Source organism: Anneissia japonica, unplaced genomic scaffold, assembly GCF_011630105.1.
Source record: "Anneissia japonica isolate Jap-2015-1 unplaced genomic scaffold, ASM1163010v1 scaffold1283_len13414_cov145, whole genome shotgun sequence".
NCBI lineage: Eukaryota > Metazoa > Echinodermata > Crinoidea > Comatulida > Comatulidae > Anneissia > Anneissia japonica.
The window spans coordinates 1-14,037 of NW_022759099.1; the positions used below are offsets into that span (position 1 = coordinate 1).

The following is a 14,037-nucleotide window of genomic DNA, read 5'->3' on the forward strand; positions in this document are numbered from 1 at the left end:
GCTTTTGGAGCAAATTAAAATTTACTTGAAAGATTAGACATTAGAAGATAAAAAAGCTACCATAGAAATATGCAAGTGTCAGTTGAAAGCCTTTTAGCATAAGCTAATTCTGCTTTGTCCAACAGTGGTTGATTATCATCTGTATTCAAGTTCCTGTAACTATCTGATTTTTTTTTAGTGCACAGAATCTTATGTAGGACTTTATAAACGGCGGCAGCGACGACAACGACGACGACGACGACAACAACAACAACAACAACAACAACAACAACAACAACAACAACAACAACAACAACAACAACAACATCATGTTAGATTAATATAGCACTTAACGCCAACAATGCCAACAAGCGCTTCACATTACTTCCCCCGGTCATTGGATTAAATGCCTATGGAACATGAACTCAAGCTCCCTGGGGGAGTATTCCATTGAGTTGCAGCAGATACATCAGCGTATTTTGGCATTTGACCCTACCAGGTACTCATGTATACTCCTGGGTGGAGAGAAGCAGTGCAGATAAGGGGGATTAAATCCATCTTCGGGACAGAAAAACAAATGATTATCAACGTATCCTTCATTTCTAAGTTGGCCTTGAGACTGGTATGTTGGCCTACAGACTGGGTTGGGGAGCTTCACATTAATAATAGACTCTAAAATCGAATAAAATAAGCCATTGAAACCCCTGAATGCTGTAATTGGACCACCATTTGTGACATAGCACTTCTTGTCGGGCAAATCCTAGCACCACCCCTACCACAACCGCATAGGTTTATATTTTTTCACGATAATGCCTGACTTGTCCCGACAAGAAGGGGTAGGCTTGTTGCATGATGTTGGTTAGGGAGGAGAGGATGTTTTCCAGTGGCAGGTATTCCCAGGCAGGATAAGGTGCTATGTCTAACTGGTGACACCACAGACAGAAATTGGTATGTATAAAGTGAAATTATTATAAACTACCCTTAAAAGGGTTTAAACGCTAAAACAGAAAATTGACAACATTGACACCACAAACATTGTTTTTTTTTTTTTTATCACAACATTACTTAAGGTAAAGAAAAACATTTATTATTGTTCTAATCAAAGGAATCTATTAATAAATCAGCGGGAAAAAAATGGAAAATTTCACTACAGAATTATAATTTTTTTAAATGAAAAATGCCAGTTTTTCTGGCAACACTGCTCATACCTTTTTCGATTACCCACATTTTTTAAACTGGAATTCTCTAAGGGAGCATTTAAACTGCCTATTAGTAGAAAATCAGTTCTAAAAAAGCACCACTTTGAGGTTAATGAGCAATTAAAGTTTAAAAGTTTTTCATAATTTGAAAAAAAAGAAAAACACCCCTTTTTAAAAACATGGTATCTTCCAAGTACGAAATCAAAAAAACATGTAAAAATATGCAACAGATACCAAATGTATTGACCTTACACACACACCCATTATTTTTGATGAATAAACTATAAGGATACTAAAAATATTGTATCAAATTATTACTAATATTAACTTTTAAAAACAGCAAAAAAATGACAAAAATTGCCAAAAATACAAATTTACCCATTGCCATGGAAATATACGCACAAAGTGAATAAAACTTCATATTTGATTTCTCTTAACAAAGGTATAGCCATGTGCAAAATTAGAAAGAAATCCATTTTTTTGAGTCTGCCATTATTTTTGAAATTTCTTTGATTTTTACAGACAACTGCTCTTAACCCTTTCACTGCTGTAGGTATATGCACCCCCTGTGCTGGGACTTTTTTTAACGAAAAAAGTTAATTTTTAAAATAATTCAAAAAAAATACTAAAAGAGGTTATTTCGAAATTCTTTTTGTGTGTTGGGGCAAGCAATAGGTTGGCCTACGTGAGGAACATTGATATTTGGTATTTTGCATAATTAGGTAGTCATGTGACCTCAAAGTCGCCATTTTGAAATTCTGTTTTTTCTCAAATTTTGATAAAAAACCCAATTTTTCCCAATGAAATTTTTATGGAATGTTTTTTTTTTTACTTTATAATGATGCAGACACACAAGATGAATAAAAAAAAAAAAAAAATGAGTTAGTTTGATCGTTTTATTCCAAAACCGCAAATAATCAAAGTTTTTCTTCAAAATTGTGAAAATATAAAATTTTGCAGAAAATCACTGTTAGATGTACTTTTTGCCATACGTTTTTATTTTTGCTTTATATAATCCAGGTTATAAATATAAATGCATCGTTGCAAACATGATACGGTTACTTTATTTTAGAACTATAAAAATTAGCCTGTTCTATTGTGTGAAATGTGGAAAGGAAATCTTTGGACAAGGCATTGCCACCTTGACCCTGTGCAGGGCCTCCCAAGTTGAGAGAATCATCGTTTTCGTCCTTAGAATCACTGTCGTCACTATCATAGTCGACTGGGGGAAAAGAAATGCAAGAATCACCCAATTCAAAGTTATCTTCACTATCCGTATCTGCAAAGATCTGGTCCATAGCTTCATCGATATTGTACCGTCTGTTTTGAGGCCGTGCACCCGCCATTTTGCGCCTAACCACTCGAAAACACTTTTTTCCGATAAAAGGTTAATTATAGTTCATAGAAAAAAACTATAGATGTGTATAAGAGACAGAAACTATAGAGGGCGCAGAACCTCTTCCTGATTTTTAACAATATTTTTTCTACATACCCGGTAGTACCGGGTACGCGCAATTCAACAATATGTGTTTATACCCGGTATTACCGGGTACACGCAGTAAAAGGGTTAAGCCCTGTCAAGATTAAGTGTCAAACTTTGACCCTAGTACACTTAAGTTCACTCCATACACTGTCTCTTATACACATCTAGATGTGTATAAGAGACAGCATTACTTCCCCCGGTCACATCATTATATACATGCTAAAAAATGTTGCACTCCTATTTGCTACATATACAAGTGCAATGTTGCATTCACATTTGATACATATGCATACAGGTACAATATAAACCCTTTGGGAGTGGCGATGTTTTAGTTATTAAACTAATGCAGGACCCCTGGATTACCAGGCAAGCATTTCAACCACAAAGCTACAGTACAACACTACTCAAAATTAAACACTGTTAAATGTAAATGTATTCCATAATAGATCTGTTAAGATTGTGCTGGATGAAAAACCAGATGTTTTAATATATTAGTTTGCTCCAATCAACTTACCTGTTCTAAGAGTTCTTGCCAGCCACACAAGTAACCATGGAGGCCAACAACATTGGATCCACCAATAGGGATCGAATATGCTTTAATACCCTTTTATTCTCTAAAAAAAACCATAAGAAAATAACATATTTGGCAACGTTTTAATAAAAAAATATGAATATGCTTAACATAACAGAGCCCACAAAGACACATCAAATCAATGGCAAACATTGTATAAGCCTCCATCTGTGCTGTGTTTTCAATACATGTAAAATTTTTCTACTGCTAAAATGTGTTTGTCTAACCCTGAGTTGATATCTATTATTAGCCAAAGGGTAAGTGAGGAGGTAATGCTGGGAGAGGGATGCTGATGGGCCACAAAACTTACAAGAATATGTATTGGACAGATGAAAGCAGCCGTGATTGCTGCACAACAAATGCACAAACTTTGATCACTCTAATCCATGGGCATCTATCGGTGCATCCCCCCCCCCCACACTTTTCAAAGTTTGTGGGGTGGGGAAGATCCTATCAATTGTCCCCCCTCATATTTTACCAATCCTCTAGTTCAAACTTCACTTTTCAAAGCAAGTAGAAAGTACAACAACAATTGCAAATGACTGTCATGAATTTTGTCTGTTCACTTGTGTTCTGTTTCAAGTGCGGTGCATATTTTCAGACCAAAATCGAGTAAAAACGTAGTTGTTTGTAAATTTTGTAAACATCTCAGTAACCATCAATTTATTGTGAAAACAAGGTACTGTACATTGTTGAAATTTAAAGCGTGTAAACCTATTGGGCCAACATTTTTACAAATTCAGAAGTGAACAATTTCTACTATAAATGATTTATTCCTTTTGTATATTAAGACCCGTATATACTAGGTGTTTAATATTGTCTGCATACATTGTTTTTCCTAATTTCAAAATATTATAGTTAGCCAATTTAATTTTATATAGCCGTTATTGTACAATGTACAGCCTTTGACAAGGACATGTCTATCTATTTCAACTTATTTAAGTAGCGATATCACAAGTTCAAAAACTTAGATGTTTTGTTGAGGCAATCTTGCACGTCATGATAATGATAAATTAAATACAAATCACCTTTATGGTTGTGAAATAAAAATGCTAACTAATGTTTTGTGCGCTTCCATTCTCCCTAGTCCTGTTTGATTGTCAATTAGACGGTAGTATTTCCACTCGTAATATTGTAGTCGCAATAGTACAAGACTGTCCCCTGACCTCCTCTTTCCACAACAGATTGATGCCCTTGTTCTAAAAACTAAAAAACTCTGTATCATAATCTTCTTGTAGAGGAACGTGTGTAGAGGAATTTTTTGATGAAATATGCACCCAAAGAATGCCAGAACATGATTGACAAGTTGCTTCCCGTTGGAATGTTAGTGAAGGTTATGGATGCCAGAGGATGGTTTGATTGATTGATTGACAAGTTGCTTTCCATTTGAGGAAAAAAAAAAGTGGTCAAAACTTCCAACTTACTGCAGCCTGTGGGCAAGCCGCTGCATTCTTGGCTCAAGGTCGGTCTTCTCTTGAGCTTTTATGGGAACCAAGTACATGGATGCACCCATCAAACTGTTCAGTAACATGTTCTCATGACAACTAGTCTCAGAAAGGTTCTAATAAAAGATGCAAAATTAATTGCTGAATGATTGAGAATATGAGATGAATGTGTTAAGTAATTATTTATATTTTTTATATTATTATTTTCATTTATTTACTTGGATCCCTGGAGAGCAATTGGCTGGGCATAGGCAGTGAGTATAAGCACAGCCTTAAAGAAGTGGGAAAATCAAGGCTAGTAAAAACACTAGACTCAAATTAGACCAGTGGATAGAGCAGGCGATGTTTACGCTAAACGTCATATAATAAGTATTAAGCAGTGGAAAATCAAGAAATTGAGAATAAAGGGGTCCAGGGAAAGACATTCACAGACCAAGGGTCCAACAACCATGGTAGGGCTGAGAAAAACTATAATTGTGGCACCTCTAGATTGTTGGAAATGGCTCTCTTACACTTAAATTTGAATACAATTTTCTTTTTATATTTTCTCCATTCTTTAAAAAGAACTTTTAAAAAATATGGAGGGGCAACAGGTCAGCTGAGTCCCCCCAGGGTTCCATCTTCAATCTGCCACTGATAAGTATTTACCTCTGACCTGGACCTGAGTAGAAGATGGGTTTCAATACCAAGTTGTTTAGCTGCAACTGCTGTTGTGCGACAATGGTTTGACTGAACTCCACCACATGTTATCACTGCTTGGCAACCAGTTGCTAAGGCTTCACCTAGTAAGAACTCCAATATTATTTAAAATATACAATTTTAATTGATAAGATGAATTTTTACATGAACTAATAATTCATTGTTAAACAATACAATAAATTTAAAAATCTAAATATAATGACATAACGAATAAATAACAATAATTAAACGTGTACATAGTATCTATCACTACTACAATAAGAAGATTAATATTTTACTATCTTATAATCAATTTTATATAGCCGGAGTTAGTTTCGACCTAGGCAAACCTTTGCTAAAAGGTACACTTTCTCCATCAAAAGGCTTCTATGAATGGAATGACCTATTCGAAGCACGAACTCCTATAGACCAAACCCAGTACTGTTACGATTTTTAATCGTACGGGAAATCCACTCCCGACACATTTACTTCACATTCAACACTCTCGACACATTTACTTCACATTCAAAATCTGTTTTTAACTCATATTTGGGTGACCTTTTATCCCTGAGGTCAGATGATATTCAGGGGCCCTCTTAAATATATGAAATAATGTGATGCAAGACAGAGAGGGAAAATATTTTGAGTCATGAGACCCAGAACCCAGGAATCTGAAGGCAAAGCATTGTCACCACCAAGCACACCTCCACTACAATCTTAATCTTAAGCTCTGATCACACATCAGCAATGGCGGCTCTAGAAATGACACTTTCAGACTGTGACAGACATCTGTTGGCTTGGTGTGGGCTATTTTTATATTTCTTTTTAGTTCAACTGCCCGATGTGTTCTGTCCAATGGGGGGGGCTTGACCAGTCCGGTGGGGGGCTTAGGCTCCAGCTTCCCCCTCCCACACTGACTATCAGGTGTGACAAATAAATGTGATATGTCCATATTTGGGTGTAATATGACATAATCATGCACATCACACAAATTTGTCACAAAACATTTGAGAGTGTGGACACAGCTTTAAGCTCTGTTCACACTGTCAGGTTCTATGTGACAAATTTCATTTCAAGAAGAAAATTCAAGAACTTTTGTATTAAAATGAATTTAAATAATTGGAAATGATACTTTTTTTTATCTGTGACTTGATGTATTATTAAATGATCTTATTAATTTAAATAAATGTTGATATTATCAGTGTGACTAAAGCAATACAGTATTAGACATCTAACCTTGTTACCTGATAAAACAGATCCAGTCATGTCATCTCGCTTGATATAAATATCAATATCATCTGGTATATTTGGAAGACTCCATTTATGAACAGGTGTAAATGGCTGAAAAAGCTAAAAAATATTTATTTACCCTTATTAATTGAGAAAATTAATGGAGTAACTGGCGACTAAGTGCTATCTATATTGTATGCATTTGAAAAGTCTGTAGATTTACGTACATAAACTGATATTCAATTTTAAAATTTGAGACATATTTTGAAAATATTATTTTGATCTTAACAATTGAATTTGTTCCACAGGAACTGAATGTGTTTGAACTGGTCATCTGGCAAACCTACTGTATTCCCATCTTTTTAATAAACATTTCCTCATAATAGAGGTTGGCTGTAGAGCTAAAAGACATTTTGCAAAAGTTTCCCTTTAATAATAATAAGAGTGCCCTAAAGCAGGAGTTCAGCTTTTAAAAATTGACTGATTAATACATTAAAAAAATTATATTCTCATATATAAATAAAAGTATTTTGAAAATCAAATATATTTATATACAATTGGCTTTTTTCCTACCTTAACTTTCACTAATGGAATCATTTGAAGGTGGCTTGCCCAATCAGGTGGCCTGTAACTGAGTAGTTTATATGAATTACTCTTTGTATGTTGGCATCTGTGATTCGTTGTTGCAAGCAGTAGATGTCTTCTTAAATGATTGATCTTCACCTGGGAAATTAGAGCCTTTACTTTAAATGCAATCATCATGACATTAACATAATTGTTAATTACCTGTTTAAAAAAGGATTTATAAACATTTTATTAATTATTACCAAATACATTAACAAAAACACCATCATTCTTATCACTCCAATGTACCTATTTAAGAATGCAGAATTTTTTTAAAAACCCACCTCTGGCTCAGCCCTTCGGCCCTCACTGTCAAGGAGAAGAGCGATCTGACTTTATTTAAAACCCGACTCGGGGTCTACAGTGCAAGAAGCAGGGACATAGCTCTTGGCCAAATGCAACAAACATTTTTGTGTTACTACAATAAGCTAGGCCTATAGTCGGCGGTGAAGCCAGAGACTTGCCGACAATGGGTCTAACGGAGGTCCGAGACAAGCAGGTGTTAATGAAGCCTCAGCCCTGAATAAAACCTCCCTTGGACCTTGTAGGGTGCACGGGGAGAGTTTTTATGGCTTAGAATGGTCCAATGTGCAATAGACCACAATAATATGATGACACTGTCGACAGTCAGTCAAAATAATGCCACGGTATGTTTAATTTGGATAGGTAAAAAACTATTATTTTTAATTTTGGATCCGAATAACTTAGGAGTGCCTCGAACGACAGGGGGGGTCTATCCAATGGGGGAATTCCCCCTGCCGCCCCAACCCCCGCTGCGCTGGAGCTACCACACCACAGACTAGGCCCAGCATAGGGCCAGGCTTCATAATCAGGCCTAGGCCTATATATAGCTAGGCCTTAATTAAATAACCTCAACTGTACTTAGTCCCTGGTCTAGCCTACTACTACTTAGTTTAGGCTTCCAGACCAGATAGCCAGCCCAGCCTACCAAGGCCTAGGCTAGACCTACCTACTACTAGGTTAGGCCTAGCCTACTAGGCCTAGGCCTCTACTTACTAAGCCGGGCCCTAGCTAGGCCCTAACTAATAACAAGCCTAGCTGGGTAGGCCTAGCCTACCACTAGCCTAAAGCCTCCTTAGTTCAAAATGATAGTTAATAATAATCATTAAACGTTTGACCTTAATGGCTATCTAAAGTATCAAATGAATGACTCCTTGTTTACTGTACGCTACGTACTACAGTTTTTAGGGGCCGGGGACAGAAACGGCCTCGAGTCGTCGAAGTGGCCGTAAGTCTATAAACAAGTAATTTGTATGTCCAATCGTTGTGTATGTTGGACAATTAAGCCTACAGTAGGTATCAGACTGCGATGAAAATGTTTAATAAATTATCAAATCAATGTCTAATTGATGTTTTCCTAACTTGTGTTGTGTTTGTTATGACCCATTATCAGTTGTTACATTAAATGCAATTTAAAGGATTAACAAATATATTCCCTGTCTCTTATACACATCTAGATGTGTATAAGAGACAGCCACAGACTAGGCCCAGCATAGGGCCAGGCTTCATAATCAGGCCTAGGCCTATATATAGCTAGGCCTTAATTAAATAACCTCAACTGTACTTAGTCCCTGGTCTAGCCTACTACTACTTATTTTAGGCTTCCAGACCAGATAGCCAGCCCAGCCTACCAAGGCCTAGGCTAGACCTACCTACTAGGTTAGGCCTAGCCTACTAGGCCTAGGCCTAGGCCTAGGCCTCTACTTACTAAGCCGGGCCCTAGCTAGGCCCTAACTAATAACAAGCCTAGCTGGGTAGGCCTAGCCTACTACTAGCCTAAGCCTCCTTCGTTCAAAATGATAGTTAATAATAATCATTAAACGTTTGACCTTAATGGCTATCTAAAGTATCAAATGAATGACTCCTTGTTTACTGTACGCTACGTACTACAGTTTTTGCGGGCCGGGGGTACAGAAACGGCCTAGAGTCGTCGAAGTGGCCGCAAGTCTATAAACAAGTAATTTGTATGGAGCGCCAGGCGTGCAGTGTCCAATCAGAGTGCGATAAAAACTGTTTAATCAATTATCAAATCAATGTCTATAATTGATGTTTTCCTAACTTGTGTTGTGTTTGTTATGACCCATTATCAGTTGTTACATTAAATTCAATTTAAAGGATTAACAAATATATACCTCTATAAGTTTTATCTCTTTGGTTTAGGCAAGCTTATTGTAATTAAAAAAAAAAAAAAAAAAACTTAAATTTTATGTTTGTACCTGTTTTATATTTTATCTTTATGATAAATTACATATATTTCCGAGTGACATTTTTCAACTGTGTTATTAGAAACATTTTTTCGCACATAAAATATATTAAAATTTATTAGACTTCTCTCGAAAAAAAAAAAAGGTAACATCGTCACAAAAATAAAAACAATAAAAAAAATGCGTTGTGTCTTATTTTGTACTAATTTTATATTCATTATAAACTACAGTAAGACTTCTACATCCTTCCTTCTATCGCGCAGCCAGTGACGTGTGTGGATGGGGTTTGTACCTTTGTACGTTTGTGTGGGCGACTCTCCTCCGATCAACGCATGCGAACTGACTGACATACAGTAATTGCCCTCTCTCAGAGAAAATTGGAAACTTAAGTTTTCTTCGTCTGTAGGCCTATGTCTTGCCAATATAAGAGCGTGTGAACAGGCGCAGTGCGGTGTGAAACTGTCCAAAAATATCAGGGGCGGATCCAGAAATTTTCTGACGGGGTTGGGGGGGGCAATAGGTAGTCCACACTCACCTCAGTCCCACTATGGTTGGGGCTGAGATGAGCAAATTTTAAGAATAGGCCCCCTCTAGACGGTCGGAAAAGACACTCTCAGGATCGACATTTGAATATTTTATCTCATTTTTTTTAAATGTTTACAATGTATGGGGGTCCTTGCTGAGCAACCCACCTCCACTGGATTAATATAATATATACCATGTAGTCGATGTCAGTGACACGTTATGCTGAAAAATATTATTATTCAAAATTAGTGAGTGGTAAAAATAATCGAGCTCTCCTTTTGCCCACTGCTGGATATGCCACTGAAATCACGGTACTTTTTTCTCCTTACCCCCTCCCCCCGCTATCATTATCATCATTATTATTAATCATTCACATCATCATCTCCATATCAGCAGTATAACCATTGAATACTACTTAAGCATTTTCCTCTCTTTTTTCTTTTTATTATTTATCGCTAAATTTCAATCTTCAAAAGGCGTAATTACAAGAATACAAGCTCAATAATACAAATCTATTTACCATTTCTAGATGTGTATAAGAGACAGGGTGTAATCATTTATTGCAATAGACCTAAATATTCTTATTACTATAATCATTATTATTGCTACTATTATTATATACATGTTTCTCATTCCAAAGTGACAGTCATTGGTATCCATAAATTACAGCTATATATAGCCTAAATATTATGGGAGAAGAAATGAGGCTAGAGCCCCAGCCCACCCCCGCCCCCAAAGGGACAGAATAAAGGGAAAGGAGGAAGTGGGGAGAGTAAAAAATCGTATCGAAAGCTCTGCATGATACCATTTCTCTATGTACTGTACTCTATAAAAGCGATCGTATTTTACAGTCGACTATACCACACCACCACAACGCACACACATGGCCCTTATCAAAATTATTCACTGGATCCGGCCGGGTTCAGTAGTTGAAACCCAAAAAATGGAAAAACAAATCATATATTTAAAAAATATTGATTAAAAAACGAAACATGTAGCCTTTAAGTACACTGAAACAAATGAAAATAGACATAATTATCAGCAAATCTGATGTACGTATCCAGGTATTCTTAAGACATATCATTTCAAAAGATTGTAAAAATAAAGTGGAAAATATAATTAAATACTGTACTGATAACTGACCAAATAAAGTAATTTTAGGAATCAATTCAAAGCGTGTCTGGGAACCCTTATCATAGCCTATGCGCAGTGACAACATGTTTAATATACATAGCTGGCATCTAAAGTTTATTATGCCGTTATTTCTTTGTCGTGTAGTTTATAAGAAGGCTTAAGCATTTACATCGACAGAATCCCAAAGCCTACCGAACCGATCATAGAATCGGATCAGTATGTAAGAATAGGGACACCGGCGTTCGGCGTAACGGAAAAGCGGTCCAAATTTCAGATCAGACTCAATGTGAATGCAGCTTTAAAAGAGAGGGCATAGATGAGAAGACGTGCCGGTGTAAGTGATCTGAATGAGTTTCTGTTTCTTGTATCTTGTATTAAAATCGCAGCCAAGGCTACATAATAGGCCTATTTACAAAAATACATATTATACAAAATATAAAACATTAACCAAGCATTAGTACAAGACAGGAAAAGCTACATTAAAATTGGAAACATCAGAAATTCACGAAAAGTAAAATGTTATATTATATAGTACTACATCAATTTAAATAATTGTTTCATTATCGAATTTACAAATACACAACAAAGAAAATCCATGCATTGCACAAAATTTGATTCAGTTATGATGACGTCAGTGAGCCAGTTCCATGACGTCGGTTGAGTGTTGTACATCATAGTACAGCAATATCTAACCATACCTGCTTCGCCTTTCCATGCCTGTAGGCGTATTCCTTTAGTTTATAAATCTTAGCCCCATATATTTGTCAATGTCATTGAAAGAAGCACCAGCAGCGTGTAGCATTGCTCTCACTTTCTTCCATTCGATCTCAAATTCTTTATTTGACATTTTACTGTTGGGAGAATGTGCAAGCTTTGTGTTCCTGTAGCGATGGATGTGCACCAAGCTAGGCAATCTATCTGGATCTTTCCAAAATGAGTATGGAATGCTACAACAGTTACGGATTATCAAATACATAATTGAGATATCGAACGTGTCAATGTCAGCTGTTGGTGTGAACATCTTTGCGTTCTGCTCAGGAGTAATTTTTACATTTTTGAAGCTACCTTTTCCTTTCTCATTCATCAGATATTGTCCAACTTCTTTTTTGTCAAGTTTAGTAGTCTTGTTTTGTTTTGTCTTGCCTTGATTAGCAACCTCCAAAAAGTATTCCCTCATAGTTACAGTGCCGACATCAACGACAACTGATAGAATAACATGGAAATTTCTGATTTCTTCAACGTTTTCCTGCTCAAACCCTATTTTAAATAAAAAGATAAATCAAAATTAGGAAATACAGTAACATTTAAAACAATTTATGTTACTAGTTGGTTTCAATGGAAATACCTTTAGTTGCAATTTTAATTATTCATTATTTAGCAGTTTAGTATGTTATCAATCGGATAGAGCTGCCTGATGGAATATAGAAATTAATAATATCAAATTCATTTGTTCCATATTTCAAAGTACAAATTCTATGAAGTAAGATTTACCTCTAACTGGTTGTGCTATGCTTAGCTTGTGGTATTTCTGAATGTCTTCATTGGGAACTCCGATATTTCTAAAGATCGTGGCAAGTTCCTTCCACTGTTTGTCAAACTCTACATCTGTAGTCCTGTTGCTATGACTGCAGTCTAGAGTGCTTTCTTTGTAAAGTTGAATGCATCTCAAATTTGCCAGTTTGGACTTGTCCTGAACATCTGGTGGATTCTCCCAGAATTTATCGCCTTGAGGAGTAAAGCAATGTTGAATTAAGGACATCAGGATGGTAATATCAAACGAGTCGATGTCCACATCTGCTGTGAAAATCTTTGACGCTTCATCTCCAAAGTCTACATCCCTTAAAGGTCCATTTTTTCTCTGCCATGACAGAAACTTTCCGACCTCATGTTTGCCTCTCAGCTTACCTTTCCTCATGAAATACTTTCGCATTTGCTCAGTTCCCAGGTCAGTGGTTAATGTTTGGAGTGCGTAGGAATTTCTAATTTCTTTACTGAAGCTCAATTCTACAAAATTAATACATAGATTATAAATTTTTAAAATTATTAGACATTTTTTTACAGCAATGTTTGTACACTTTGTATTAAAGGCTGCATGTAACTGATTAAGTTTTGTACATATGTTGAGTAGTTGGCGAATATTAATGCAAGTTTATTAAACAATACATACATTCGTAAACAATAAAATTAATACCGTAGTCCTTGTGTATTAAATATATTTGTACCATTGTCAATGTTGAAATACAATCAAGTGAAATACTGAAATATTTACTATCATCAATTATTATCAATCTAATCATGCAATATATTAAAGTATTCAGGTTTATCAATAACTGATTAGTTTTAATACCTGCTTTGAAATATAACCGAATCTTAGCAGTTGACATAGAACATGTTCCACATGGAATTGAATCATACTTTAAGCAATCATCTAAATTTTGGAGGTGGCGCTGTCCCTGTCCCTGGTTTGAACTAACTGAGCAAATTGGACAAAGAATAGTGAGGGTGCAACCGACATCACCCTTAGCAGGATATAAGTTAGTAAGATGACGCTTAAGCACATGTAAGATCTGTCAAATGAATAAAATAAAACAAATGTCGTTTATTATATACAATACTATAAAATGCATGATAATAAGTTGTTTATTTAAAAAATAAAGCTGTTAGTAAGGTTGCATGCCAACATTCATACCTTTATTTGTATTACAAGACAAAATACATATATTATTCAAGAGCAACATAAGTACTATTTTGTGCACATTTTGTTAACATGAAAATGAGAATTTTTCATTTACAATTATAGGCAATTCCAATATCTAATCAGACGATAGACCACTTTTTCTTAACATAATAATGTAAACTATTTGGACTACCTATGCTAACCAACCAAAAATACAATACTCAATCTAGCTACACAAAATATCTAAAGAATTACCTCCATGCAGGC

General features: G+C 35.7%; 1 protein-coding gene and 1 pseudogene across 1 annotated transcript; both read right to left on the reverse strand.

The window, feature by feature from the left end:
* Positions 1 to 3,119: 3,119 nt before the first annotated feature.
* Positions 3,120 to 7,493, reverse strand: LOC117125567 (annotated as a pseudogene).
* Positions 7,494 to 10,517: 3,024 nt separating this feature from the next.
* LOC117125566 lies at positions 10,518 to 14,031 on the reverse strand. Its single transcript, XM_033272095.1, has 4 exons — positions 14,026 to 14,031; positions 13,441 to 13,660; positions 12,585 to 13,097; positions 10,518 to 12,350 (listed from the first exon to the last, which is right to left on the reverse strand). The coding sequence occupies exons 1-4, from the start codon at positions 14,029 to 14,031 to the stop codon at positions 11,827 to 11,829; spliced, it is 1,263 nt and encodes a 420-aa protein (XP_033127986.1). The 3' UTR covers positions 10,518 to 11,826.
* Positions 14,032 to 14,037: the final 6 nt, after the last annotated feature.